Genomic DNA, 26730 nt, shown 5'->3' on the forward strand with positions numbered 1-26730 from the left:
GGAGTTCTGGAGCACAATGTGCTCTCTGCACTTTATGATGGAGTTGGGAGTGGAAGATTGCATAGGATCTGCCTGTTAACTGTTTCCCTGCTGATCATTTTAGCAAAACCATCCACGTACTTTATCCCACAATGCCAAACCATTTCCCATACCTAGCCAATTGCCAAAAAGCCCCCAAATCCATCTGCCAAAGCCTCAGCTTCAACCTGCGATAACTTCTTTGGTCCAGTCATGCATTATCAATTCATATCTGCGGGGTCCTTGGGAAATGCAAGTATGTGTAAGTACATTCTGCATACTTAAAGTCCATTTGCAGTTTCAGCTGCATACAGTATTTGTTACGGTCCTCAACTGTTGTGTAATGTTAACCTTAAGCTGTTAAACTGTTGCTATGTACCACGTCAGACATAGCTGCAAATCAGTGATGGGTGAAATTATTCCTTATGGAACAATTCAGAAAAGAATTTAAACATGCTTAGATCCCACTGACTTCAATGGGACTACTCCTGTGCTTAAAGATAAACACATTGGTTAGTGTCTGTAGGATCAGGGCCTTGGCAAATTTTCTGGTTTGTGTTTCCACTTATATTACTTACATTGCACTGATTTAGTCTTATGAGCTGTTGAAAATGTGGATGATGTTTAATTTGGATTTGTTTTGCTAGGAAAGTCTAATTGCATAACAATGCCCTTTCTTCCTTAATGTGATACACTTTACTCCAAGTTCACCACACAATCCAGTTAGTACAAGCAATAGTTCTATCGCTATAAGTAAATCAACAGCTAATAAATCTACTGATTCAGAATGCTAAAGAAACCTCGGATGTTAATTAATATTTCTTGATTTTAAGTTCACCACCAATTCAATCTCCTCTGTCCTGAAAGCTGTTTGAGTTACAATGTCTACAGTGCCAGCTGAGGTATAGTACTAAGAATGACCCCCAGTAGATTAGCTTTTCTGTTACCCGGTTTAATTCCTTCACTTGAGCAGTATTACAATCTCATTAACAATTTCCCCCTCATTTTCTTTACAGAGGGGAAAGTTTTACGAAGTGACCTTTTGTCTAGTTCATTGAGACTATCAGTTATTATGACTTTGACCCTCATATTTGTCCTCCACTTGAAATTTAACATAAAGTGACAGAAATTAAATCAGTCATTTTAGAGCAATAGGCATTACATCTTTGGCCTCTAGAATTTGTAAAAATATCTGTCTGATGGGCCACTGGCTTGAATGATTGGGAACAAGTCCTTTCCATTGAAACAGGCACCCACATTGTTTGGTTTGAAAAAAAAAACTTTGATTCCCTTTTCCTTAGGTAGTTCAATCGGTATAAAAAGAACTGAAATAGTGACTGACTGATGCCACAGTCTTCCATTGTGTGTTGAGTGTCTGCATGAAAACTAGGATCCAAGCTCTGCTCTGATTTACACTGCCCTGATGGGTCACATTTGGCTGAAGAAGTGTATCGGGAAAACAAAGTATAAAATAAATAAAGGGTACATGCATATAGAGAGACAAGGTGGGTGAGGTGATATCTTTTACTGGACCAACTTCTGTTGGCGAGAGAGACAAACTTTTGGGCTTACACAGAGCTCTTCTTCAGGTCCTTTGTTAGCTCAAAGTCGGTTCAGTGAAGGATATTACCTCACCCACTTTTTCTTTGTAATATCCTGAGACCAACATGGCTACAATAACACTGCATGTGCATATAGTATATGTGATAATTATTCCAAAGGTATTGAATTCAGTTATTGATTCCTAATTCTGCAACCCTTATTCAAGTTGAGTGGTATTCTACTCTGAGTAGTACTATTGAGATTGCATTTACATCTGTCATTCAAGCCAGTGTCTTATTGGACAGATATCTGTATTTATATAGATCAGTCACAAATCCTGGAGACAAAAAAAGGAAAACAAATTGTAAATGCATAGTTAATAGCTCCAGTGGGGCTACTTGCATAGTAGGATATTACTCAATCTAAAAATGGGAGAATCTGGTCGTTTATTTTGCAATGAGTAATTTCACTCTATTGATCAAAACAGTATATGTATATAATGGATTTGGAGTACATCATCTCTTAGAAAAAAAGTTCCTTTCACTTTTGATGATGCTCTCCTGTGCTGTCATAGACTTCTCTTCAATTGGAAACCACCGAATCATCAGTGTTACCAGCAGCAGTTTTGAAGTATCTTGGAATGTAAATTCTACTCTGAACCACACGTTCCAAGTACAAGTGTACAAGGGCAAAGAGTTGCTCAGAAGTATGGAGACTACAGAAATGAAAATGGATGTGTCCGGGCTGGAAGCAGGTATAAAATACACAGTGAAGATAAGCTATGAAGCTTGTGGAAAGAACATTATCTCCTATCAAAATGTCAAAACTGGTAAATATCACCTTAGAAATGTTGCATTTCTCACCACATCTCTATCTTGTGATGATTCCCCATGATGCCTTCAAGACCCCACCTTCAGCTTTCTTCCACTCACACATACTCTCATCCCCTTACCCCAATGCCAGTGTAATTCAGATAACAAGCCAGCAGAGGTTGTGCGGAGCTATGTGGCTCTTTTGTTACGCAGCTGGTAAAGGGAAGCACTTGTTTCCTGACTCAGTAATTAGAGACATAAATCTAACCTAGAATGTGGTGTTGCTAGTTTGGCCATGCAGTCAGCTGCCATTGCTGCGCTGCCCCTTTTTTTCAGTCAAGATAAATTGTGGGGGAGGTCCTGCTTTTGTCTGATTTAGAGCTGAGTTGAGAGAGGAGGAAGGAAGTGAAGTGATTTACTTAGGTATAAATCAGAGGCTTCTCTGAGAGTATTATAACTGACACACCTGCTTGAGTGAAGGCCAGATTTTGGTGAGTTAGTTTGCAACAGATCTGGATTGAAGTACTTTGACAAGAGCTGTATAAAGACGCTTGCAGAGGCTTTGCTATATTACAGCTAGTTCCATCCACTCAGCCAATGCTGCTACCCTCTTGCTTTCACATGTACCAAACACCCTCCTAAATTTTAACAAGATATAATTTCTTTGTTTGAATGAGGTCAGTATTTACAGTTAGATGAGTTAATGAGCCTCACAGTCCAAGACATAAGCTGTTCCCTAGTGAAGAAGAAATTTCCCCCGTGGTAGAGCACTGCTTAATTAGTTGCATCATCCTGTGGTTGTTATACCTGGCTCTGAAGTATCCAACGTTAGCCAATTTTTTACATAGGATATTAGGTGCACTATAAGTCTACTGAAGTTTTGCTGTTCCTTTGGTCTAAAATTATTTCCTGAGATCCCACATGACCTCTTAAATCCATCAGTAAAAATCAGAGCTGTCCAGAAGTCAACAATTCTGTTTCATGATGACTTCCAAAGTTTCAGAATTTGTTTTCGTTTTATATTGGAATGAGGACAAAACCTTTGGAATGTTTTCACAAAGTGTGTTGAAAAGGTCAGTTTTTTTTATTCTTTTCATTCTGGTTATACATGGTTAGCCTTGGACCTCACAAATCTTCCCAGTAAAAAGCTTTGTCAAATGTCTCTGAAAAACATTTGGGTTTCAACAAAAGAGAAAATTTAATCAGGAATGTTCCAACCTGTTCTAAGTAAAATATTTAGTTACAGCCATTGTAAGGATGTTGCTAGTCACTTTTTTATAGGATTCTTCCCTTTAATCAGCTAAGGAATGACAATGGTTTGACTCTGTAAGGAGCTACCTCTCTTATCTCTTTTGGAGGAAAAAATAAAGGTTATAGTGACTGAGGAAATACAGGTACATCAGTCAGTTATGAAGGGAGATCCACCAAAAAAAGAAAAAGGTCTCAGCTGGAGACTGAAAGTATCTATTTTAGCTGTGTTACGAGGTAAAGCAGTTGCTACAGGCTGTCAAGCTGCTGATTTCAGATAATACACTCTACATGAAAGTCATTATTATTAGTTAGGCAGTGGAAACTATATGTACTTTGTTTTATCTTCATTTTAGGAATGCTGTTAATACCATGCAGCATAATTTCCAATGACAAGTTGTGATGACCTGATAGGAACCCCAACCTGGATTTAAAAACACATTGGAGAATTTCTAAGTGCTTGTCTCAATCTTTAGAAGATCAGTAACAGAAAACTGGCTCTAGTTTCTTGGTTTAGCATTAACACTTAAGAAATATAGTGGTCCATTTACTTCATAGTAGTACTAGGTTATTGGACAGAGAATCTCATCTTCAGCACTAAGTATTTCTCCAATTATATTTTATTTTCTAAACCCCAATGCCCATTCCATGTACTTACTTTCTACACAGATTTTCCCTGATTTTGGGGATAGATGGGTCTAAAACAAATACTTGAATACAAATTCTAGCTCAAACTTCATATATAACAGGTGATTACAAAACAGATCTGAAAACTCCTAAATGTTAGGGGTTAAAATCTAAACTTTTCCAAACTTCAGAATGTTCAGATTCAGGCCAGATCCTCAGCTGTTGTAAATCAGAGGAGCTCCGTTGACTTCAATGGCGCTATGCTAATTTACACCATCGAGGTTCCACTTCTGGTCCTCAGTGTTTCAGTTTGCGCCTGAACCCAGATCTGAGGTTTTGATTCAGGTACATCAGTTTTGATCAAATCACTTCCTTTTCTCCTTTATCCATATTTTAATATTGTGTCTTATAGATGCCCAGATATTTGGTGTTACAGTAAAGATCCTAAACTATAACTTCACTGAACATTTCCACAACACCAGTAGCTCAGAATATCAAGAATTTTCAAGACTGTTGCTTGCAGAGGTAACACTAAAATATATGTGTGTAATTGTTTTTAACTTGGGATTTACTTAATGTCTCAGAGAAGCTTGTACACATTTACAAAGTCTGGTAAAAATCCTCAGGCCATTTCTTTGGACCATTACTTACAATTGAAAGAAAAGCTGTTGGCAAAATAAAAAACAAATCAGGGCCCTGACCTGGTTATCACTGAAGTCAATGGCAGTTTTGCCTTACAGAGGAGTGATGGAAAAACAGCGATGCAGAGGGGTCTTCTCTACTTCAGATTTTTATATTGATAAGGAATTTGCTGCAAATTGATCTGAAGATTTTTAACGGATCTTTGAAATGCTCATGTGGCATGGGCTTCTTTGTGTTGTGTTTTCAGCAATTTTTCATCTATTTTCAGAGCCCTTTCTTCTTTAAGCAGAGATGATTGGGTCAGGATTGCTTCTAATACCTCATTAGATATTCACATATTGCATGCCATGAATCTAAGGTGTTGTCAATTCATCAGTCATGAACTATGAAATAAAGAGGCCCAAGTTTGGTTCCAGATAGGAACTTTCACAAAGAGTGGGGAGTTTCAGATAGGGTATTTTGTTTTAGTTCCATCTTATAGAGATGGGACTTCATTGTGAAGTTCAGATCTAAATCCAAGCCCAGAATTTCCCAAAACTAAAGGGGACTTGGGGGCATTTGTACATATAAAGTTCAAAAAAGACTGACAACAAAAGGATTGGACATACAGGACCACATTTTCAAAGGAAGACACAACAGGTACATTTGCTTACCTAAATGGACATTTGCTCGTGCAAAATGGGTAATTGCTTGCATAAGTGCAAGATGTAGGTTTCTGTCATGAATACTCCACCCTTGTGGTAGAGGGCATTTTTGTGGCTCTGTTTATCTGACTCAAATGGCAAAATATTTTCAACAGTGTCCTAAGCCACAGGAAAATCAGAACTCAGACCAGTCAAATAGTTTGTTCAGATCCATGAACATTTTGAGTGAACCTTAGCTCAGTTTGAGCAAACCTTACCTGCTTTATGCTTTCTTATACAATCATAGGGTTTAAGGCTAGAAGAGATCACCAGATCATCTAGTCCAGTGTTTCTCAACAACTGGTCCATGGACTAGCACTGGTCTCTGAGATTTCCCTGACCTCCCTCCCAGCACCTGCATACTAACCTCATATTGTAAACTCAAAACAAAAATGTTCAGAATCTTGCAGAAATCAAAGGCTGAAACCTGGAAAAAATTCTGCTCAAGCACCTGCAAGCAAAACTGCTAAGTGTAGCCCACTGTAACACTGACATTAGTGCACTAGATTCATCCCTCAGATAACTCCATTGGTTCAGGATATGCATCAACTTAACTCATTGCTGGGAAAGCATAATATATTTGTTGTATTGGCTTTTAGTCAATTCATCCAAATAAAATTGGTTTATATAAGCTATCCATTTTTTAAAAAGGCAATTTTGTCTTGTCCTAGTCTCAGATTTCTCTGCAATTGAATTCCACTGCAATTGGATTGGGATTGTGTGTTTCAGATAAACTGCAGCCTTTGAGGTTTCAGTCAGGTCACATGGAATTGAACAGGTGAACTAGGGACAAACCAGCGGACGAGAGCTCTAGAATTGTACCATATTGGCATCAAAAGTTTAGGACACGAAGTCACTGGGACACATACAGGCCTCGTGCAAGTGAGTTCGAGGCTAATGAAGTCAGTGAACATAAGAACATAAGAAAGACTGTACTGGGTCAGACCAATGGTCTGTCCAGCACAGTATCTGTCTACCTACAGTGGCCAATGCCACGTGTCCCAGATGTAGTGAACCTAACAGGTAATGATCAAGTGATCTCTCTCCTGCCATCCATCTCCACCCTAGGACAAACAAAGGCTAGGGGACACCATTCCTTACCCATTCTGGCTAATAACCATTAATGGATTTAACCTCCATGAATTTATCTCGTTCTCTTTTAAACCCTGTTATAGTCCTAGCCTTCACAACCTTCTCAAGCAAGGAGTTCCACAAGTTGACTGTGTGCTGTGTGAAGAAGAACTTCCTTTTATTTGTTTTAAACATGCTGCCCATTAATTTCATTTGGTGGCCCCTACTTCTATTATGGGAATAAGTAAATAACTTTTCCTTATTCACTTTCTCCACAGCACTCATGATTTCATATTTCTATCATATCCCCCCTTAGACTCCTCTTTTCCAAGCTGAAAAGTCCTAACCTCTTTAATCTCTCCTCATATGGGACCCTCTCTAAACCCTTAATCATTATAGTTGCCCTTTTCTATTCTGCTCATTTGAGCCAGGGCTCAGTTTGATCTGTAGCATCATTGTTCATTAGACAAGAAATTTTTCAGAAGTGCCCAAGTCCCATTTTCAAAAGTCACTTAGGTGCCTTAATCTCACTGAAAGTCCAATGAATCAATGAGTCTTAGGCTCCTAAGCACCTGAGTGACTTCTGGAAATGAGACTTAGGCTTTTAAATCACTTAGGAGCTTTACATTTTTTTTACTCTAGTTCAGTTTCATAGCAGAGAACAGCTCTTATCCTTGGGTCCAGAGGGTTCAGTACAGAACTCAGGAAAAGGATAGGATTTATGCCACCTTTGCACTCCCTGATCCCAGCACCTGCTGGGGGCTGATTTGACCTCAGATGTATATTAGACCATCTCAGAGCTGCTCTAACTGGGATCAGTCCAGTAGTTTACCACAGAATGCTCCAACCTCTCCTTCTCCCCAGCATGCCTGTGACCTGGTCCTTACTCTTGGGGGAACAAAGGAGGTTGGTTATGAATTCTGGCTATGCTGGCCCTAGCGTGATCAGACAGCAAATGTGAAAAATCACGACGGGGGTGGGTGGATAATAGGAGCTTATATAAGAAAAAGACCCAAAAATCGGGACTGTCCCTATAAAATTGGGAGATCTGGTCACCCTAGCTAGCCCAAAGGCACCCTGGCATTCCCCTATGCCAGGAGAATCCCTAGCTGGCCACCTAAATCAGAACTGAAGCTATTTTCTACTTCATTGGGGCTTAGGAGTTCGCCCAGAATCTGAAATGCTGATTGACCCATCTCCACTCTTATTACCACATATCAAATCTTTTAGGGCTTAATTCTCATTTACACTGTGTCCCTTTGAACTGCTCTGGCAGAGCAAATAGGCATTAAGGTGAGTATAAATGACATTCACTCCCAAATTAAAACTCCTTTAGGGCATCAGAGTGGTGCAAAAAGGGGCCCTAAAGTAAATGAGAATTTGTCTTCAGAAACCCATTAGTGCTTGACAGCAAGGGCACTTATCCGGAAAGAGGTAGATATCATAGCTTCTCTTCTTGGACTCTACAAATATTCAAAATGTATTGATTCTCTGTTCTTAATTCATGCTATGGCCTTCCACTGTGTCGTGGGTGTATTAGACTCAGTTGAATTTCTCATTTTTGGCTGATTTATATCACAGACTGGATGATGTTTTTCTATAAGTGATATATATATAGAATGTTAAGATAGAGACAGCATACATGTTAAAATTTGTAATGTGCTGCTTTAATTGTGTTCTTATTGTATTATCAACATTTCTCTCACTTTTTTCAGATTGAAAACATATTTCCATCAAATATTTCTATATTATACAAAACTGGGAAGCTGAAGGTGCAGATTGAGTCCCTGAAAGCTGGAAGTATCATTGTGAGGCTTAGAATCATTGTTCAGGACCCTGAGTTTCCAATAGATGTGTCCACATTTGCTCCTATGCTTTCTTCTCTGTATAGAAGCTCAGTGTTTTTGGTTGATCAGCAGAGCACCTCAGTAGAAGGTAGAGCTTTTTTTAAATAGTATTTTCATAACCTGCAATAGCATTTACATTCTTTTTCAAAAATACTTTACATAGAAAGAAGGTACAGTGTTAAGGTAACAACAATAGTGTTGTAAGGAAAATTGTGAAATCAGACCTCCGTTCACAGGCTTAGAGCTAGAATGGGCCTCTTGCAACTCTTTGCCCCTCGGCCCAAGTGGCTAGGGGAGAAGGGATGGTGGGTGTCTTATGCCTCTATAGACATCCTTCCCTCTGTTTGTGGTGCGTGGGTCCTGATGTGGGAATGAGCAGAGCCTGGATTGGCCAGTTCCACCCCATCCCCGCTCTGCTTTGTGGGATACTAGGAGGTTGCCATCTAGTGGGTAGCTGAGGGTAGTGTGTGGATTACTATGGGTATGTGAAAGACACATCCCTTCTGGAATACTGTATATTCAAGGCTGCTGCTGTTGTGTTTGATCCAGATTTTAAAAAGTGTAATCCAACATTTCTGTGATAAAAGTCCAGCCAGAGAAATACCTGATGTCATCCCAGTGAAATGAGCTAGGGAACTGTGCATGGAATTTAGGTTGCAGTAGTCCTCTTTTGATCTACAGTACCCACTATTTTTTCTAAACAGATGGTTCTGGCATAAGGTCTCAAAACTGACAGAGCCAACCAGAGTTCAGACAGCTGCCAAAGGCAGCAAAATCGGTGGTTGGCTCTTTGAATAACATGTCCTATAAAATCTTATTTAGCATGGTCAAGAAAAGCACCCTTCCAACTTGCAGATCTGGGTGGATGGAATTAATGAAGAGACAAACTGTAGCTGAAGCATATATTGATCAAATGTTCATCTGATGCAAAGTGATAATGATATGTGCCAAAATACATCATTGGAGTGTTTGCCCCTTGCTGCACATACATTATATGGGAATTTAGAGTGTGAAGGGATGAGGGATGGCAAAAGTTCTAAAATGTTTTAATTCAAAAATCCAGGAGAGTTCAAGTAACATTCTTACCCAGCAGCAGTTCTCCAGAATGACTCCACTCTCCTGTATAGCTAGAAAATGGCTCATATGTTTCTTAACTCTGGACAAACATTTGTTTATCAATAATTTCTAAAAACTAAATGCACAAAATAAAGCTGAAAACACAGGGAAAGATTTGTATATCAGGCTTTCCAGCTGTATCAAAATTGCATCTCCTAACAATTCCTGAATAGCGTGGCCATATCTTCAATTGGTGTAATCAGTATAGCTCCATTCCTGTGAATGAATCTACACTGTTTTACACTAGCTAATGATAAAGGCTTGATCTGACACAAAGGAACTTGGCATCCCTAAAACAGCACAGTTGAAAAAATCAGGAGGGCTAATATAGCTGAAAGTACTGGGGCCATAAGCAACTTTCTTTGGGATCATTTATTATCATTATTTATTATGTCTACTGTGGTAGTGCCTAATAGACTAAGTGAGAATGGGTCCTCATTGTCCTAGGCATTGCACAGTCAGAGAACGAGACAGGCCCTGCCCCAAAGAGCTGACAGTGTAAATAGACAAGATAGAAAAAGAAAACAATATATATGTACCCTTTCATATGTAAATATAACGTACCAGCAAGTGAACAAAGTGATGGCCTGGAAAGAATTTTTAGAATTGTTTGAGGGGGATGAGGATTAGCTGGATGAAAAGACTAAGGCCAAGTCTACACTCAAAAATCAAGTCAACCCAGCTACGTCTCTCAGGGTGTTTAAAAAACCCAGACCCCTGAACAATATAATTAAACTGACTTAACTCCCGGTGTAGACAGCACTAGGTCAGCAGAAGAATTCTCCCATCAACCTAGCTATTGCCTCTCAGGGAGGTGGAATAACTGCACTGATCAGAGAACCCCTCCTGTTATTGTAGTGAATGTCTACACTGAATTGCTATTTCAAGTGTAGACCAACCCTAAGGAAGGGAAAAGGGACACTGAAGTGAGGGGTAATAGCATGGGAGGAAAGGGAGGAGGGAAGTATGGAGAGCAGGTGGAATGATGCTGATCTGAAAAGACTGGGAATGGAGTGGGAGACGGTTGGCGCAAACAGCCAATCAGCACAGGACAAATAATTTAGCTGCGGTAACTGTTACCTCATGGAATAAGGCTCTCAGTCTTGAGGAGTAAGGGAACTGGCAGACAGGGGGCACACTCAGCAAAATGACAGGAAAACCTCACTGAAAATCCTCATGAGTAATAGAATGTGTAAATTATTTTATAATTAGAGAGGAAACTTCCTTCTAACAGCAAAAAACTCTATCAAAAGTCACAGTGAACCCATGCCCTGGTAAAACATTAGTGAAGTTCTTGCATTCCTCATGATGTGGTAGATCATGGTACGTCAGCACTCTATCAATAGGGTTGATTTCAATTTAAAAATGGATGTGGACTTTGGATAAATAAAATATGACGATTATCTCATGAGTTTGAAAGAGAGAGAAACAAAATCTCACCTGGGTGGGCAGTACCAAATGAAGCATGTGCTCACGCACAAAGACAAATGCATGTGTGCACATACACTTTTCCTCTTCTATTTCTAGAATAGACGTTTCCTTTGTTATAGAAAAAATTATCACAGTAATGAATCTCTGTACATTTTCAGAACAGGAGCCTAAGGCTGTGTCTACACTACACGGCTTTTAGCAACATGGCTGTGTTGCTACAGACGTGTCACTAAAAGGCGCGCAGTGTAGCTGCTGTTTATCAGCTCTCCTGCCAACAAAAAACTTCCACCCCCAATAAGCAGCGTTAGTGTTGTCAGCATGAGAGTGCTCCTGCTGACAAAGAGCTGTTCACACTGGTGCTTGTTGTCCGCAAAACTTTTATCTTTCGGGGTGGGGGTGGGGGATGTTTTTTGAACAACCCCGAAAGACAAAAGTTTTGTCATTCTGTTGCCAGTGTAGACATAGCCTAAGATGTTATGTTGAGCAACTCAATTTTCCAGTCCTTTAATCAGAGTGATTTGTACCTGGGACTACATTTTCAATATAGTCTTTTTTTTCAAGTGAACTAGTGCTCTGATCCTGTAAAGATTTAGCCATGAGAGTAATTTTACATGTATGTGTAATCACATTGAAGTTAATGGGACTACTTCCATATGTAAAGTTAATCACATGTTTAGGGGTTTGATGGATTGGTGTCTGAGTGTTCATGAAAGATGTCAGAGAGAGCGCCCTGGAGAATTAAGTCTTATATTTTGCCACATACATAGCACTGGCAGTGGTGGTGGAAGTTTTTTCCACTTTTCCATAGCAGGGATCCCTTAAAGCATTTTCTTACATACCCAATCCATGGTCTCTCTCCTGAGACTGCCTAAAAGGGTATCAGCTATGACACTAGATTTTATGCTACTGCTTTTGCAAAGACACTTTTTTTTTAAAGAATGTGAGTTTTCACCCTTAGAACTGCCTCTTTCAAGAGTGTTCCCTGTTGGCATCACTTCTTCCGAATAAGAAAAAATAGGATCCAAAGACTGTTTAAATCTAAGTACATTTCCAGTGGACTTGCTGATCCAGATGCATCCTTGGGTTGTAAGTTCATTGGTACATGAAATCTCATGAGATGTGGTAAATTGAATTCAGTGGAGTGTACGATCTGAAGTAACTTGTTTCTCTGGTGTAAATGCACATTGTATTTTCTAATGCCCAACCAACTTTCTCTGGTTTAAGCTTACAGTATGTCTTATTTTAAATCTATGAAAAAATCTAAAGAATCCTCTGGCTAGAACACACTTTTTTTTTTTTTTATCTGGAAGGATATCAAGATCAGTCAATGTTCCAAGTCACTCAAAACTTGGATCTCAGATAAACTGTGAGGACTGAGAACTATTTAAATAAGTTCAAGAGTATTTTGTGATTATTTCTAATTATATCTCAATTCAGCCAGAAAAGAGATTGTTTTACTGAGACTTTGGTTTTGGCATAACAGACTGGGACGAATGTGCATCTCGTTCAGAGAATGACTGCTGTATGTATGCAGAGTGTATCAATTTAATGGGCTCATACATGTGCAGATGCAAGACAACCATGGATACGAATCCATCTCGGCCTGGAAGAAACTGTGAAGGTGAGCATTTAGTTTCTTTTTCCAGGAAGAGTTGGGACACATCATTTTGCCACCTCCACTTTATTTTTATTGTCATCTAGCATTTAGATAGTGCAGAATGTGTGCACAGTAGTTTACTCATGTATATAAGACAAGATCCTTGCCCCAGGAGCATACAGTGTACCATCTCCTATGCTCAAGGGCCTGCATTGTGACCACCATCCTTCCAGGAAGGGAGAACTGGGTAAATCTCCCTTTGGAACCTCTCAGTAGCACTCCTTAATCAGCCAGAAGGCTGGCTTTTGAGTAATGAATTCCTGTGCATCCCAGGAGCTAAGTGCTCTCCTCACTGGTGATCCTGTCCTGCTGACCAGAAGAGAAGGAAACCAGAAATTGTGGATCAAGGCAGAGCAGTAAACCACACTGTCAGACCCTGTTCTGAGTAGCTTATTGGGTAAATGTGTTAATGAAATACACACGTCTTGCTTACATGACACTAAAATGATCTGACAGATTTTAAAATAAAATAGGGAATATTCTAATGTTTTATTCCTTTGGTTTGAACGTCCATTTCAGTGTCATAACAATGTTGTTACAGGTGAAATTGTGAACCCAGTTAGTGAAATGATGCCCCTATATGAATCAGGCAAGACAGAAATACCACCTGAAACAAGTACTGGACTGCATGCTTCACCAGCAATTACTGAAATAAGAACCACCACTCTCAGCTCCAAGAGGAGTACCACATTAAATATGCCTACTGTGCTGCCATCAAGTGGCACACAAGCATCAAGCAGTCATTCTTCCATCAGCCGTCCTCCACTAACTCAGAGACAAGGCATGACATCGTCAGTTGGATTTGAAAGAAATAATAGCACAATTGGTATGGAGGGTCCAACAACCATCGAAACGCTAGTCGTGGTGACAGCACAATGGAAAGATGTAAGTGCATCACTTGAAAACTCTGTGGAAGAGACTTTGACTAGTGCACCAGAGCAACTGACGACTGTTACCAGTGCACCCAGGGATGCAACCAGTCAAGAGCAGCACACTTCACCATTGTCCATATTATCTGTGATTTCAAATACAACTTCTGCTGTTGAGAGAAATAAAACTATAGGAGAGACCCACATACCTCTCCAGGTTCCTGAAGCAAGTTCTCAGGATGGCTCCAGTACATCCCTGCCTACTACAGAGCACTCTACAATTTATACTCTAAATTCCACCCTTGATGTACATGAAGAGATGGGAAGAGTTAGCAACTCTTGGTCTGAGACATCTCCTAGAGAATCATTCTCAGTGCCACCTGTTTCCCCTGACTTCTCACCACCAGCTTTCAGTGCTACTACTTTCCTGAACACAGATTGTAGTAAGTATGCATCACAGCACTGTCCTGCATGCATAGTAATTGTTCACAAGAAGAAAGAAGTCAGGGTTCTGAAAAATGCATAGTGTATGTATTGGGGTATGGGATGGGACTGACCAAAATTTAGTTTGTCTTTTTTAAATATATATTTTCTTGTGGGCTTGGCATTATTCTTAGGTGCATTTTTCTAAATAAGCATGTCAGAGCACTGCCAAAATAACTGAACCTTCCAATGTTTTGATAGTAGTTTCACTGATTTATAATACTTTAAAAGTCTGTCCTCAAAAACAATGAAGTGACTCATGTAACACCTTACATGTTGCTCCATTTAACATTATGATAAACCTCTTGGTCCACAATGATCTGGGGAGGGATGCTCTCTCTTGCTATGACACTTGTAGGCTGCAGCCTACAAAGACTATTTGAAGTTCCTTTGCCAGCTGAGGGAATATTTCCCTGGCACAGAAGAATGTAGGATACCCATAGGTTGAGGGGTCTGTATAACTTGGTGTGTGTGTGTGGGGAGAGATGGTCTGATCTTGCACTTCCCTAAAAGTTGCCAGTCAGGCAAGGGTCAGCCGGACACCTGAAAACCCCAGCAAAGAGAGGAAGTGTGTGGTGATCTGAGAGCAACTTCGTGAAGACTTCTAATGAAGAGTGATTAGGGCAATGAGGAGGCATGATCTGTTTGGATCTAGGGAGATGTACTACAGTGGTTCTAATGAATTTTCCACCTTTTTGATTCAGCATTTGGATTTGAACCAGAGTTGGGGTTTGGATAAAAATTCAGGCCTTAAATTCTAATTATGATTGTGTCTGGATCTGAATGTCACCATCTGCAAGTATTATATTTATTTACTTAATGTATTATTGAGTTGTGCCTGACCTGATTATTTCCGGTTGGCTCAGCCACTGCTTTCACCAATGTCTCCTGCTTTTAGCTTCTAGTGTCCTTTCTGAAAAGGAAATGGAGAGTCAGTGTAGGCTTCTGCTTTACTGAAGCCTCTGCAGTCTTAAAGGAAATGCTGCTATGAGTGATAGTGGGGCAGGCAATGAAGACGTTGCAAGTGTCAGTCTCTTCATCAGGGCCAGGTCACTGGATTGAGCAATGTCTCCTGTGAGGCCACAGGCTGTTTTTTGCCTTCCCTTTTTAATTAACATAGTAAACTGGGAACATAAAATGCTCACAATTCACCCTTTGGATATAAACAGAGAATAAAAGTGTCTCAACCTCACAGGAGCTAGTGTTTGAAGTAGCAGTCGGGAAAGGAGTGCAAAGCACAGGATTACTTTATAAATAAAGGAGACACTGATTAGGCTTTCAGCTCCTTCTAGTAAATAAACAAGATTTTGCAACTTGAAGGTTCTATGTTGAGGCCTGCCACTTCCCTCTGGCTCTGCCAGGATCTTAGGGCTGATTGTGCTCCTCCTCACTGGAGATATTGGGAAACACCTGGCTCCCTATGCTTCTGGGTCCAGGCCAACAAGCAAACTGATAATAAAAATGCTGTGGTGGCATAAAGGAGCACGTGTTCTGCTTTTACTTTGCTCAGGGAAAATGATTATATCTAGGGTGACCTGATGTCCCGATTTTATAGGGATAGTCCTGATTTTTGGGTCTTTTTCTAATATAGGCTCCTATTACCCCCCACCCCCATCCCGATTTTTCACATTTGCTGTCTGGTCACCCTATTTATATCAGAAAAGAAAGTAGAGCCACCTTTACTTGCCAGTATGGCTGCTGCTTGCTTCTGCATTCCACCTACCGTGCTGCTCCTTCAGCTTCCCTAGTCTTTCCCCTACTCTGTCTTAACCACCTCTTACCCATTGTCACTTGCTATCCATTATTTGCCTTGTTCACTTTCCCCAGCCCTTCCTCTGCTTCTGCACCTCGCCTCATTATCCACACTCCAGCACTAACCGCTCAAGTCACCCCCTCATGTCTACCACCCATCCTTAGCTTCTCCATGGCTCCCATGTCCACTATCCACTTCTCCCCTTAACTCACTGCTATCTTGGGGTTTGTCCCACTGTCTTTCTCAACATTTTTCTTCCCTTTTGATCTCTGCCTGTCTCTTTTTCCTTTTACAGTGTCTATCCCCCCCAGGTTATTCTTTCGTTTACTCTTTCTAAATCTGTCCCTTCCCTAACTCCAACCTCCAGGCCTTTCTGCTTCATTCTCTTCCTGACACCTTCTGTCTCCTGCTCCTTGGATCTCCTGCTTTCCCATCCCCCCTACTTTTATTTACTCTCTTCAGACTCCCTATCTCCTTGGGCCTCATTTTATCTCTTGGAAACTCTCTCCCACCTATTCCTGGGGTCCCACCCTCACCCCTCTGTGGTCTCTTGAATCCCCTCACCCCTTCTGCCACTTACCACCGCCAGCCCCCTCTCCCCAGTCCAGTCTAGTGCTTTGTGAAGCTGCCTAGCACAGCACACAGGATGTTGGCTGGATGGCTGCTTCTCCTGCCTTTGCTGCCTCCTCTGAAGATACTGAAAGCCAAGAAAGGGGACAACCAAGGGACTGCTGCTAGCTACTGTGACTGAGAAGAGGAAACATCATAACAGCATCTGCTGGCTCGAGGCAGGAAGTACAGGATTTTTGAGGAACCCACCCACCTGCTCTGTGTGTCAAGGGTCCCATAGCATCTCCCTGGTGCAACATCTCTGCCCTGGAGTTTACTCATCCAAATACTCTCCTTATCTAATCTTGCTCAGCTTGCTATTGGTATAGGCTTTAGAGATTCGTAGATTCATAGACTCTAGGACTGGAAGGGACCTCCAGAGGTCATCGAGTCCAGTCCCCTGCCCTCATGGCAGGACCAAATATTGTCTAGACCATCCCTGATAGACATTTATCTAACCTACTCTCAAATATCTCCACAACCTCCTTAGGCAATTTATTCCAGTGTTTAACTACTCTGACAGTTAGGAACTTTTTCCTAATGTCCAACCTAAATCTCCCTTGCTGCAGTTTAAGCCCATTGCTTCTTGTTCTATCATTAGATAGGAAAGGAACAACCAGTTAACATAAGATGAGAGACGGTTAGGAAGGGAGTATGCAGAACGAGATCTAGGGGTCAATAGTGGACACAAGCTAAATATGAGTCAACAGTGTGATACTGTTGCAACAGCAAACGTGCAGATTTGGATGTCATTAAAGGTGTGTGTGAACAAGACCGGAGAATATTCTGTTCCGCCTTACTTGCGTGGTAGCCTCAGCTGGTATTGTGTCCAGTTCTGGGCACGCATTTCAAGAAAGATGGTGGAGAACAATTTGGAGAGGCTCAGAGAGAGCAACAAGAAGGATTAAAGGTATTGAGAACAATGACTAATGAGGAAGACTGAAAGTTGAGTTGATTTATTTGCGAAAGGAGGGAGAGGGATGCTGATAGCGTTTTAGTATCTAAAGGTGTCAGGAGGAGGAAGAACTTGTCCCTTAGTGCCAATATCCACAACCTCCAGGCAATTATCATGTTTTAACTACTCTGACAGTAGGAACTTTCCTAATGTCCAACCTAAATCCCGTGCAGTAACCCATGCTTCTGTTAATCATTAGAACAAGGAAACAAGTTTTCTCCCTCCCTCCTGAGACACCCTTTAGATACCTGAAAACTGATATCATGTCACCTCATCAGCTCTCTCTTTTCCAAACTAATATAAACCCAATTCTTTCAGCCCTTCCCTTCATAGGTCATGTTCCAAGACCTTAATCATTCTTGTTGCCTTCTCTGGAACCCTCTCCAATTTCTCCAACATCTTTCTTGAAAATGCGATGCCAGAACTGGACACAAATACTCCCAGCTGAAGGCCTAACAAGCTGCAAGTAGATGGGAAAGATAGCTTTCTCGGTCTTGTTTAACAAACACCTGGTAATAGCACCCAGAAGACGTTTGCTTTTGCAAACCAGTAATCACACGGTGACTCATATTAGCTGGGTCACATGACCCGAGACTTTTGCCACTCCTTCTAGACAGTCCTTCATTCTGTAAGTTAAACTGGCTTGTCCTCTAAAGGAGCAGCTTGCATTTGGCTTTATAACTCATCGTACCTCAGACCATTCTTAATTGTCCAGATAATTTGAATGTGAGCCTGTTTCCAAACATTGCAATTCCTCCATGGTGATCGTCTGCAAACTTAAGCTAAGCAACCTTCTATGCACAAAGCTAAGTCGTTGATGAGATATATGAATCAGACCGGTCCCAAAACAGACGCCTGCAGAATCCATGTATATGCCTTTCAGCAGGATTGGAATGCCCATTATAACTACCTCTGGTACGTTATCCACCAGTTTAAAGGCACCCACTTATACTAGCCCATCTAAATGTATTTGCCTAGTTCGATAAGGATATCATGTAGACCGAGCAATGGCTACTAAAGTCTAGGGACTATCACATCCACCGCTTCTCCTTATCCACAAGTAACGCCGTTACCTATAAAGAAAGCTACATATTGGTTGACACGATTGTTCTTTGGCAAATCATGCTGCTATCCTATCCTAAACCTTCCAAGGTTTGCAGATGATTCTTTAATATCCATTATTTCCTGCACAGAAGTTAAACTACTGGTCGTAAGTTCCTGGTGTTTTATTCCGTTTAAGAGGGCCACTATATTTGCCGTCAGTCGTCTGAATCTCGCCATCTCCCATGAGCTTCCAAAATAATAGCTAAGGCTCAGATACCTCTCTAAACTCCATGAGTATCCGGATGCATTCACAGGCTGGTGACGGCAGGCATCTAACTTGTATAGATTTTAACTTGCTCTGTTATTAATCTTCTAACCCTACCCCTTCCATAAAGCGGCATAGTTAGACATGCCTTAGGACGTCTCAGGAAGACCGAAACAAAGAGTCATTAAGCACTCTGCATTCAGTTCAGGTCTGTTTCTCCCTCCCTCCATTGAGCAATGCCTACCTGTCCGTGGTCTTCTCTTGCTTCTAATGTGTTAAAAATCTTTGTTCCCTTTATCCACAGCTAGTTGAGCTCATGTGGCCTTGCTCAAATTCTGGCCCTGAATCCTGTGTGTGTCCTATAATCATCGCTTGTAATCTGACCAGTTCCATTTTGTTATGTGACTCCTTATTGAGGTCATGCAAGAATTCGTGGTTAAGCAAGGTGTCTTGCCAACATTTTCTATCTGCGACCCATCGGAAAGCTGCTTGGCCCTCAATTGTTCCCTTGAAAAACTGCAAACCTCTCATGTTTTCCTCAGGCCTTGATCCATGGACCTTAAAGCTCTCTGATTTTACAAATCGCTTCCTGAAACCATTGTCTCTAATTTGCTGTCTCCCTCTACTTCTCCTTAGAATGCAAATCTATGATTTCATGAATACTTCACCAAGCTCCTTCTACTTCAAATTCTCAACGATCCTCCTATTTGTTAAACAATGTCTTGGAACAGCTTTCCAGCCCCTATACGTTTCACCTCGAAATAAAAGTTTGTCGCAAGCAGTCCAGGAACTATGAAGTCCTGTGTCCCGCGATGTTATTTCCAAATATATTGGATAGTTTGAAGTCCCCTCACCAACCAATCGTGCTTTGATATTTTTTAGTGTTAAAAAAGCCTCAGCCACCTCTCCACTGAGGTGGCCTGTATAGATCCTAGCAAAAAACATCAAAACCTTGTTTACCCCTTTACCTAACCCAGAGACTCTGAACACTTCTGTCTCCTCAGGTCGATCTCCACTCAGTCCAAAGTGTACAGTATTAAGAATAAGTGCAACACCTCTCCCTTTTTCCCCTGCTAATCCTTCTAGCAAACTAACCCATCACACTCAACATCCATCACGTGTAACCCACCAAGTTTCAGTGATGCCAACAGTGTCCAAGTTTAGTTAATTATTAGCACCAGTTCTTCCTGCTTATTACCCATACTGCTCGCATTTGTATATAGGCATCTAAGATACTGGTTTGATCTTGCCTCCCAGTTTTGCCCTGACCCTCCTTTCTCTTTGCCATTATAGCCCATGCTCCCTCTTGTTTCCGACCCATCTCCCAGGTCTTCATGTTCCCCACTTACCTTTGGGCTTTGCTCACCTGTCCCCGCTGAACCTAGTTTAAAGCCCTCCTCACTAGGTTAGCCAGTCTGTATGCAAATAGGGTCTTTCCCCACCTTGAAAGGTGAACGCCATCTCTCCCTAGCAGTCCTTCCTTGAATAGCATCCCATGGTTGAGGAAGCCAAAGCCCTCCTGGTGACACCATCTTCGCAGCCAGGCATTCACCTCCATGATGCATCTATCTCTGCCCAGGCCCCTACCTTGGACAGGAAGAATCGAAGAGAATACCACCTGCGCTCCAAACTCCTTCACCCGTACTCCCAGAGCCCTGTAATCACGCTAGATCCGCTCAGCGTCACACCTCGCAGTATCATTTGTGCCCACATGGATGAGTAGCATGGGGTAGTAGTCAGAAGGCCTGATAATCCTCGCTAATTTAATATTTAGCTAATATTAGATTTGTTTTATTTGTTAAAATTTACATGCAGATATTCTAATATTGAAAAGTACCTAAGTGATGGTAGTTGAAGTCAGATACTTGAACATGGCTAGCCTTTTTAGAATCTGTTCCAAGGCTGCAAGACGAACTGCAGCAGACACACTGAGTAAAAATGCTTAAATTCCAATAATCTATCATTTAATTTTAAAGGCATTCCTTCTGCATCAGAATCATTGTAGAGTAGAGAGAACCTGGCTTCAACAGTTAGTTCTAAGAGAGATGTGGTACTTCCCCCCTTACCCCAGAGTTTTGATTAATGATAATTTCTTTTCTTCCCAGTACCTGTCCCAGCTCAAAGGATTATTTTCTCCAGTGTGACTAGCATCAGCTTTCATGTAGCCTGGTCCACAGATTCTGCACTGAATCCTGCTTTCCGATTTCTACTGCTTCAGGAAAACCAGCTAATATCAGAGGCTAAAATCCAGAGCACCAGTCTGACAGTGCCAGGGTTAGAACCTGGAATCTTGTACACAGTTGAAATCATGACAGAAGTTTGTGGCAAGGAAAGTAAACCAGCACGCCAGAAAGTAAAGACTGGTAATTTTGTTTAGAAACAACTCTTATGATTGCTTCTTAAAGGGTCAGCTCTTACTGCCACTGAAAGCAATGGGGGAAATGAACTTCTATTTATAAGAGCGCACATGGCCAGGACAGGGTTTGGTAGACATACTAAGGATGATTTAGTGGCAGCTATTGGATATGTGGACAGGTAGAAAACAATGGGCTGACAACGACTGCAAATTTAATTGTGGTATAAAGTCAGCACTTGAGGCTAGCACTGGAATTGTACAATTAATACAAATCATATCTTGTAAATCTCCTCTATTCTCATTCATATGCTTGGGATGTCTCTGTAGCAATTACAGCAGTTGCTTCTGTGGGGAAGTAATACTGGGAAATTATTTACATTAGTTTGACCCAATTCAACAGGTAGAAACTAGGAGGAATACCTACACCATGTGCCAGACAGCTTTCTGCAGAACACCAGTGGTCTGTGGATCACATTCTCCTAAATAACTGTTTTCTGATTTTGCAGCTGTTCAAAAACTGAATGGATCAGTAAGAATAACAAATGTGAAATACACTGCAGGCTTGAACAATGCAAGTAGTGAAGAGTATCATAACTTTACACAGTTGTTTCTTGGTGAAGTAAGTTGATTAAAAATGGTCATTATTTGTAAATGGTCTTCATAAAATGAGGAGTATGATTGGCCAGTACATGTACCATACATGTATCCCCATATATCTAAATGAATTGACACCCATTGATTACATTAGAAAAAAGAGAAGCATGGTGTAGTGGTTAGAGAATGAGCCCAGGAATCAGAAGTTTGGGAGTTTATTCCTGGCTCTCTGTGCCTCAATTTCCCCATCAGTAACATGGGGATAATCAAGCAGACTTAATTCACAGGCATGTTTTGAGGGGCTAATGAATGTTTGTGAAGCACTTAGAGATCTTTGGACTGCAAGGCACTACATCAATGTGTAACCCTTCTGCCCTTCTGAGTTGGCAACAACAAGGGCCGGGTTCAGTATCCAGGGGTTCCGTTTCAGTAAGACAATACATAACCGGCTCGAGCCCCCACCCAGTGACCTGGCCCACTTACATACCACGCCCCCCTGGGCGCCTTTAGGAGGCAATACTTCCCCTCTCGCAAGCACAGAGTCTGAGTGTAGCAAAATCTTTTTTAATAAAGGAAAGAATCAATGCAGCATCTCATTAGAGAAACACCACAAACAGGGTTATAACGCAAACCATAAACAAAAACCCACCTCCAAGTACATTTGGCAATGTCCTTTCCCCCTTAGGGTCTTAAGTCCAATCACCCCAAAGTCCAAGAACCCAAAAGTCTCTGATCAGTGCCACCCCAGAATTCAAGAGTTTATCTGTAGAGTTTTACCCCCCCAGCCTGTGTGGAAATGGGGGGGAAGTCCACACAGGGTGCTAAGGTGCACCTTACGTGGGCCAGGGCCAACTGCTCCACCTCTCCATGAAGTTCTGCTGCAGCCTTCACCACGACCAGGTCCACCACACCAGCTGTGCTGTTCCTCCAACCGCCCCTGCAAGCCACTTCACTCCGCTCACTGTTCCATGGGCTGCTCAAATATGCTGCAACTGCTCTGCTAGCCATTAACAATAGGTTTCAGGCTCCCACCACTTAGGTAACACAGCACTCAGTGAGTTTCAGTTCTTAAGTAGGGGAACCCTGGTGCTGGTGCACCATTGGTCCAACATGAATTCAGCTCAGCAGTCTCTAGACAGACTCCTAATGGAATCAAAATTAGCTCTACTCTTTAACAGTAGAGAGAATGGGATGTGCAATTGGTGTTCCAGGCCCTCAAAGGGGGCCCATCCCATCAGATACACACACCAGTCCCCAACCTCTCTCAAGTCACTGAGTTTTGGAACCCATGTCCCTTGTCTAGCAAGTGACATTTAATTTATATTGAGACATTTCTGTTATAAACCAGTCTCGTAGTTCTTCATTCACATAATCCGCTGGCAGCACTTTATTTATCCTGCCGCAATAATGCAGAAATTGAGGATCCCAGAGCTGTCAAAATAACCATCCCAGGCTCCTTGCTGGGTGTGCTTATGCAAATATTTGAGACTTCACATTCCCGACATTCTTTCTGCACTTCCCATAATTCACCACCAGATGTCAGGGTACAGTTCATCCTGACTCTACTTACAAATGCAACTTAATACTGTTGTCCTTTCTCAGATCCACTCATGTTTGATATAGTAGAGATTTTTATTATTATCCTGATTCATATCCCCTAATTTTACAGCCTATTTCCCCCACCCTTTATTAGGTCAGCTTTAATATCACATTTAATTAGGGCACAGAATACCAAACTATTTATCTCCTGTAACAGTCTTGTAATTCAGAGGGACTTCCTTTGGAGGTGCCACCCTGCTTTTCTTATTTTTTGGCTAATCCATTAATTGTTTGTCTTTGTTGTTCCTTTTCACATTTATTCCACAAACACCCACGTCCTTTTATATTGGAAAACCACTGGACATATTCCAACTGTCTGTCTCCTCTCACAAGTCTGCATTACTGATACATTGTTCGGGAGATGAATACTGACAATGATAAATTCGTGATTGACTATTCTAGAGCTTTTCATCCAAAGACAGCAAAGCACTTTAAGTATGCATGAAATACAGCCATCTCTGGGATGCAAAGTGGCAACAATTTAACCATGCCCAGGAAAAGTTCAGGATAGAAAGTGAAGAATGCTTTGTGCAGCATGAGAATACAGGGGAATTTTGATAGAGAGAGAATGTATAAGATATAAAATAACTTCCCATTGTTAGTTTACACCTTCCCTATGTGCAGTCAATGGGTCACAGCTTTCTTGAAGCTGTTTAGGCCTCAGGCTGACACATCCTAGCAATACTTGTTCAACAGCTGTGAAATGAAAATGACATGTTCATGCAAAGCAAAAATGCAGCAAGCATCCACTGTCCTCCCTCTTATTCAGCATTGTTATATGTTTCAGGCTATTTTGGATATTAGAACTTTGAGCAAGGCCTTGTCCCACTCCCTGTCCCTTTCACATTTTATTAAATGGATAAAATGAAATATTTTATCTTTATGCAGCATACAATCAACATCTCTGCTCCGGAAAATCATTGACATAAGTAGTTTATCTTTAAAAAGATTAGGTAGCAGAATTAAAATATGACTGATAGCAATGTTAGCTAGGTCACACTGATACCCAACACTCACACTTTAGGCTTAAGTTAATCACCTATGAAAATAAGGAAATAATTGTTCCTTCCAACAATACTACTGGCCAGGTGTATTATGGAGTCTTTCCCATCCATCTGTGAACCACTAGACATAAGCCGCTGCCCGAGGCAAAATACTCTTCCTCCTGATAGTGTCTTATGACAATTTTTGTGTTCCTATCTGTCAAAGAAGAGAGAATCTGGAAAATCTTTACAGTCTTCTTTTTGGGATGTAAGAGCCAGACCTTGAGCCTATTAAAGTAAATGGGAAAAGTCCCACTGATTTTAAGAGCAGGATCACACACCAATTAAGTACACTTTGCCAAAAGGTTTCCTTAAATCTGTTTTATGGAATTATGTCTTTGCAATCCACATGTATTTACTTATTCGTAAAAATCTCCCTATTTTAAAAAATGACTGTAGTGCTTCGTAGGGGTGCTAGATTGACAGTGCTGGAGATTGAAATCCTGTTCATGTTACAGTGTGGAGAAAAGCAAGATGCAAAAGCCTGAATTGACAGATTGCACTGTCAATGTCCAGGCTAGCTTCCCCAGGCTGTTCTGCCACTTTGTAACCAGGTAGCTTGCCCCATGGGCTGGAGAACCTGGGGTTAAACCAACCCTGATTACAGAAGAGCCCCACCTAGGGTGACCAGATGAGATGAAGAAAATATCGGGACACATGAGTGGGGGGTACTCAATAAATTGGACCTCAGGATTGTTTGAACTACCTTTGAACTGAGTGTGTTCTTAAAGTGCCCTGAAAAGGGGAAAAACAAAGGCAGGATGCTATAGAGCAACCTTTGGCCCTGGCTTGGAGGAACTGTCACCGAGAGTGAGAGGGTAATTCTATATCTAGGCATGTTCCTCAGCCTCACTGTTGAGACTGCCAAGAAGGATGGCAGTTAGTGTCAGTTGTGGGGGTGGTTTAGGTGATGTGGACTCGAGTCTATTAGTGCTGCACTAGGGTGCACTTTTCTTCCAGTTGGCCCCATCATAAAATGCAGTAGGTGAGGACAGCAGCGATGGGGGGCAGAGTGGGAGGTGGGAAGTATTGGTACACACCATCCTAAATAGCAATAGCCTATTCTGTTAAAATAGCCTCTTACTCATTTTATTATCAGTCCCCAGGGTTTCATTGCAATTCTAATTCTTTCGCGCTCAACAGGGCTCCCGACATGTGTGTCCAGAAGTACCCAGATTAGCTACTGCCTGTATTGCTAGCATTTTGCCCTGGATCTGCCGGCAGGGTGGCTATTACCTGTACCCAGCACCTTTCAGAAATTACTACTGCCTTCCACACAGACAGTCACTCCACTCTGAACCTATTTCTGTCTCTTACCCCTCAACAGCACCAAACCTCCAGCCATGTTACTGAGGCTCATTTAATTTCACTAGCATTTCAGCCTGGCTTCCCCTGTCTCCTCCGTGAGGGCTGCTTCTTAACTTTGGGTTTATCTCCCTCCTGGTTTTCTTACTTTACCAAAGGGGGTTTCCGTCTCATGTTGTAGCTGTTAGTTTGCCAGTGTTTTCCTCCTTTCTTGTAACTCTCCTTTTGGCACTAATGTGCCTTTTGCTTTTTACCTTTTAATGTACTATACTGCAGATGAAGGGGTAATTGTAGCACAGCTGTGCTAGCTTTCATCTAGCTAGCACAGGTAACAATAGTAGTGAAAACCCAGTGGCTTGGACTTCAGGGTGGGCTAGCCAACCCAGTACATACCTGCCATGCTCCCCAGAAGCTATTACTTGGATAGCTAGCCTGTGCTGAATCTTATGCCACCACATCTATGCTATGGTTGTTACCTGTGCTAGCTAGATTAAAGCTATCTTGGATATGCCTACCTGTGCTACACTGACACCTTCACTTGCAGTGTAGGCATACCTTTTACCTGGTCTATTTAGGAGTTCCTGGTGTTTCCTTTGTACCCTGGTCTAACTAGCAGACCAAATTCAGTGATGAATCTGTTTGGATGCCACCTAAGGCATGTTGCATGTATGCAAATAAGACTAAAGGTATTATAGCTAGATTTATTTCCTGGTAGTAAAACCTCAAAGCAGAGGGATGGATTTTCCTTTTTAATATAATTATTTCTTTTAAAAAGTCAGAGAAAGAAATTTCCTTTCCTTCTATATACCATGGAGCTCCCTCTGCCTCCCGCTTTTATCACACAGTATTTTAATGTTAGGGCATTGTTAAGTAATGCAGTAATCTGAAGAGAGAGGCTAATAGTGTCACCTAGTGGCTAGCTATGATGTGAACATAACTATAATGGTTTCCAGGTGCTTAGCTCTGAATAAAATAAAATAAAATAAAATAAACCCTCCATTAAAATGGAGTCATAGATTCATAGACTCTAGGACTGGAAGGGACCTCGAGAGGTCATCGAGTCCAGTCCCCTGCCCTCATGGCAGGACCAATACTGTCTAGACCATCCCTGATAGACATTTATCTAACCTACTCTTAAATATCTCCAAAGATGGAGATTCC

General features: G+C 41.4%; 1 protein-coding gene across 1 annotated transcript in view; it reads left to right on the top strand.

The window, feature by feature from the left end:
* Positions 1 to 26730, top strand: part of UMODL1 (uromodulin like 1) — a 79325-nt gene that overhangs the window by 27402 nt on the left and 25193 nt on the right. Inside the window, 7 exon segments of the mRNA XM_075063887.1 lie at positions 2135 to 2389; positions 4660 to 4772; positions 8359 to 8578; positions 12521 to 12658; positions 13236 to 14006; positions 20778 to 21035; positions 21535 to 21647. Coding sequence (XP_074919988.1) covers positions 2135 to 2389; positions 4660 to 4772; positions 8359 to 8578; positions 12521 to 12658; positions 13236 to 14006; positions 20778 to 21035; positions 21535 to 21647 — 1868 coding nt within the window.

Source organism: Chelonoidis abingdonii, chromosome 1 (assembly GCF_003597395.2).
Source record: "Chelonoidis abingdonii isolate Lonesome George chromosome 1, CheloAbing_2.0, whole genome shotgun sequence".
NCBI classification, from domain to species: domain Eukaryota; kingdom Metazoa; phylum Chordata; order Testudines; family Testudinidae; genus Chelonoidis; species Chelonoidis abingdonii.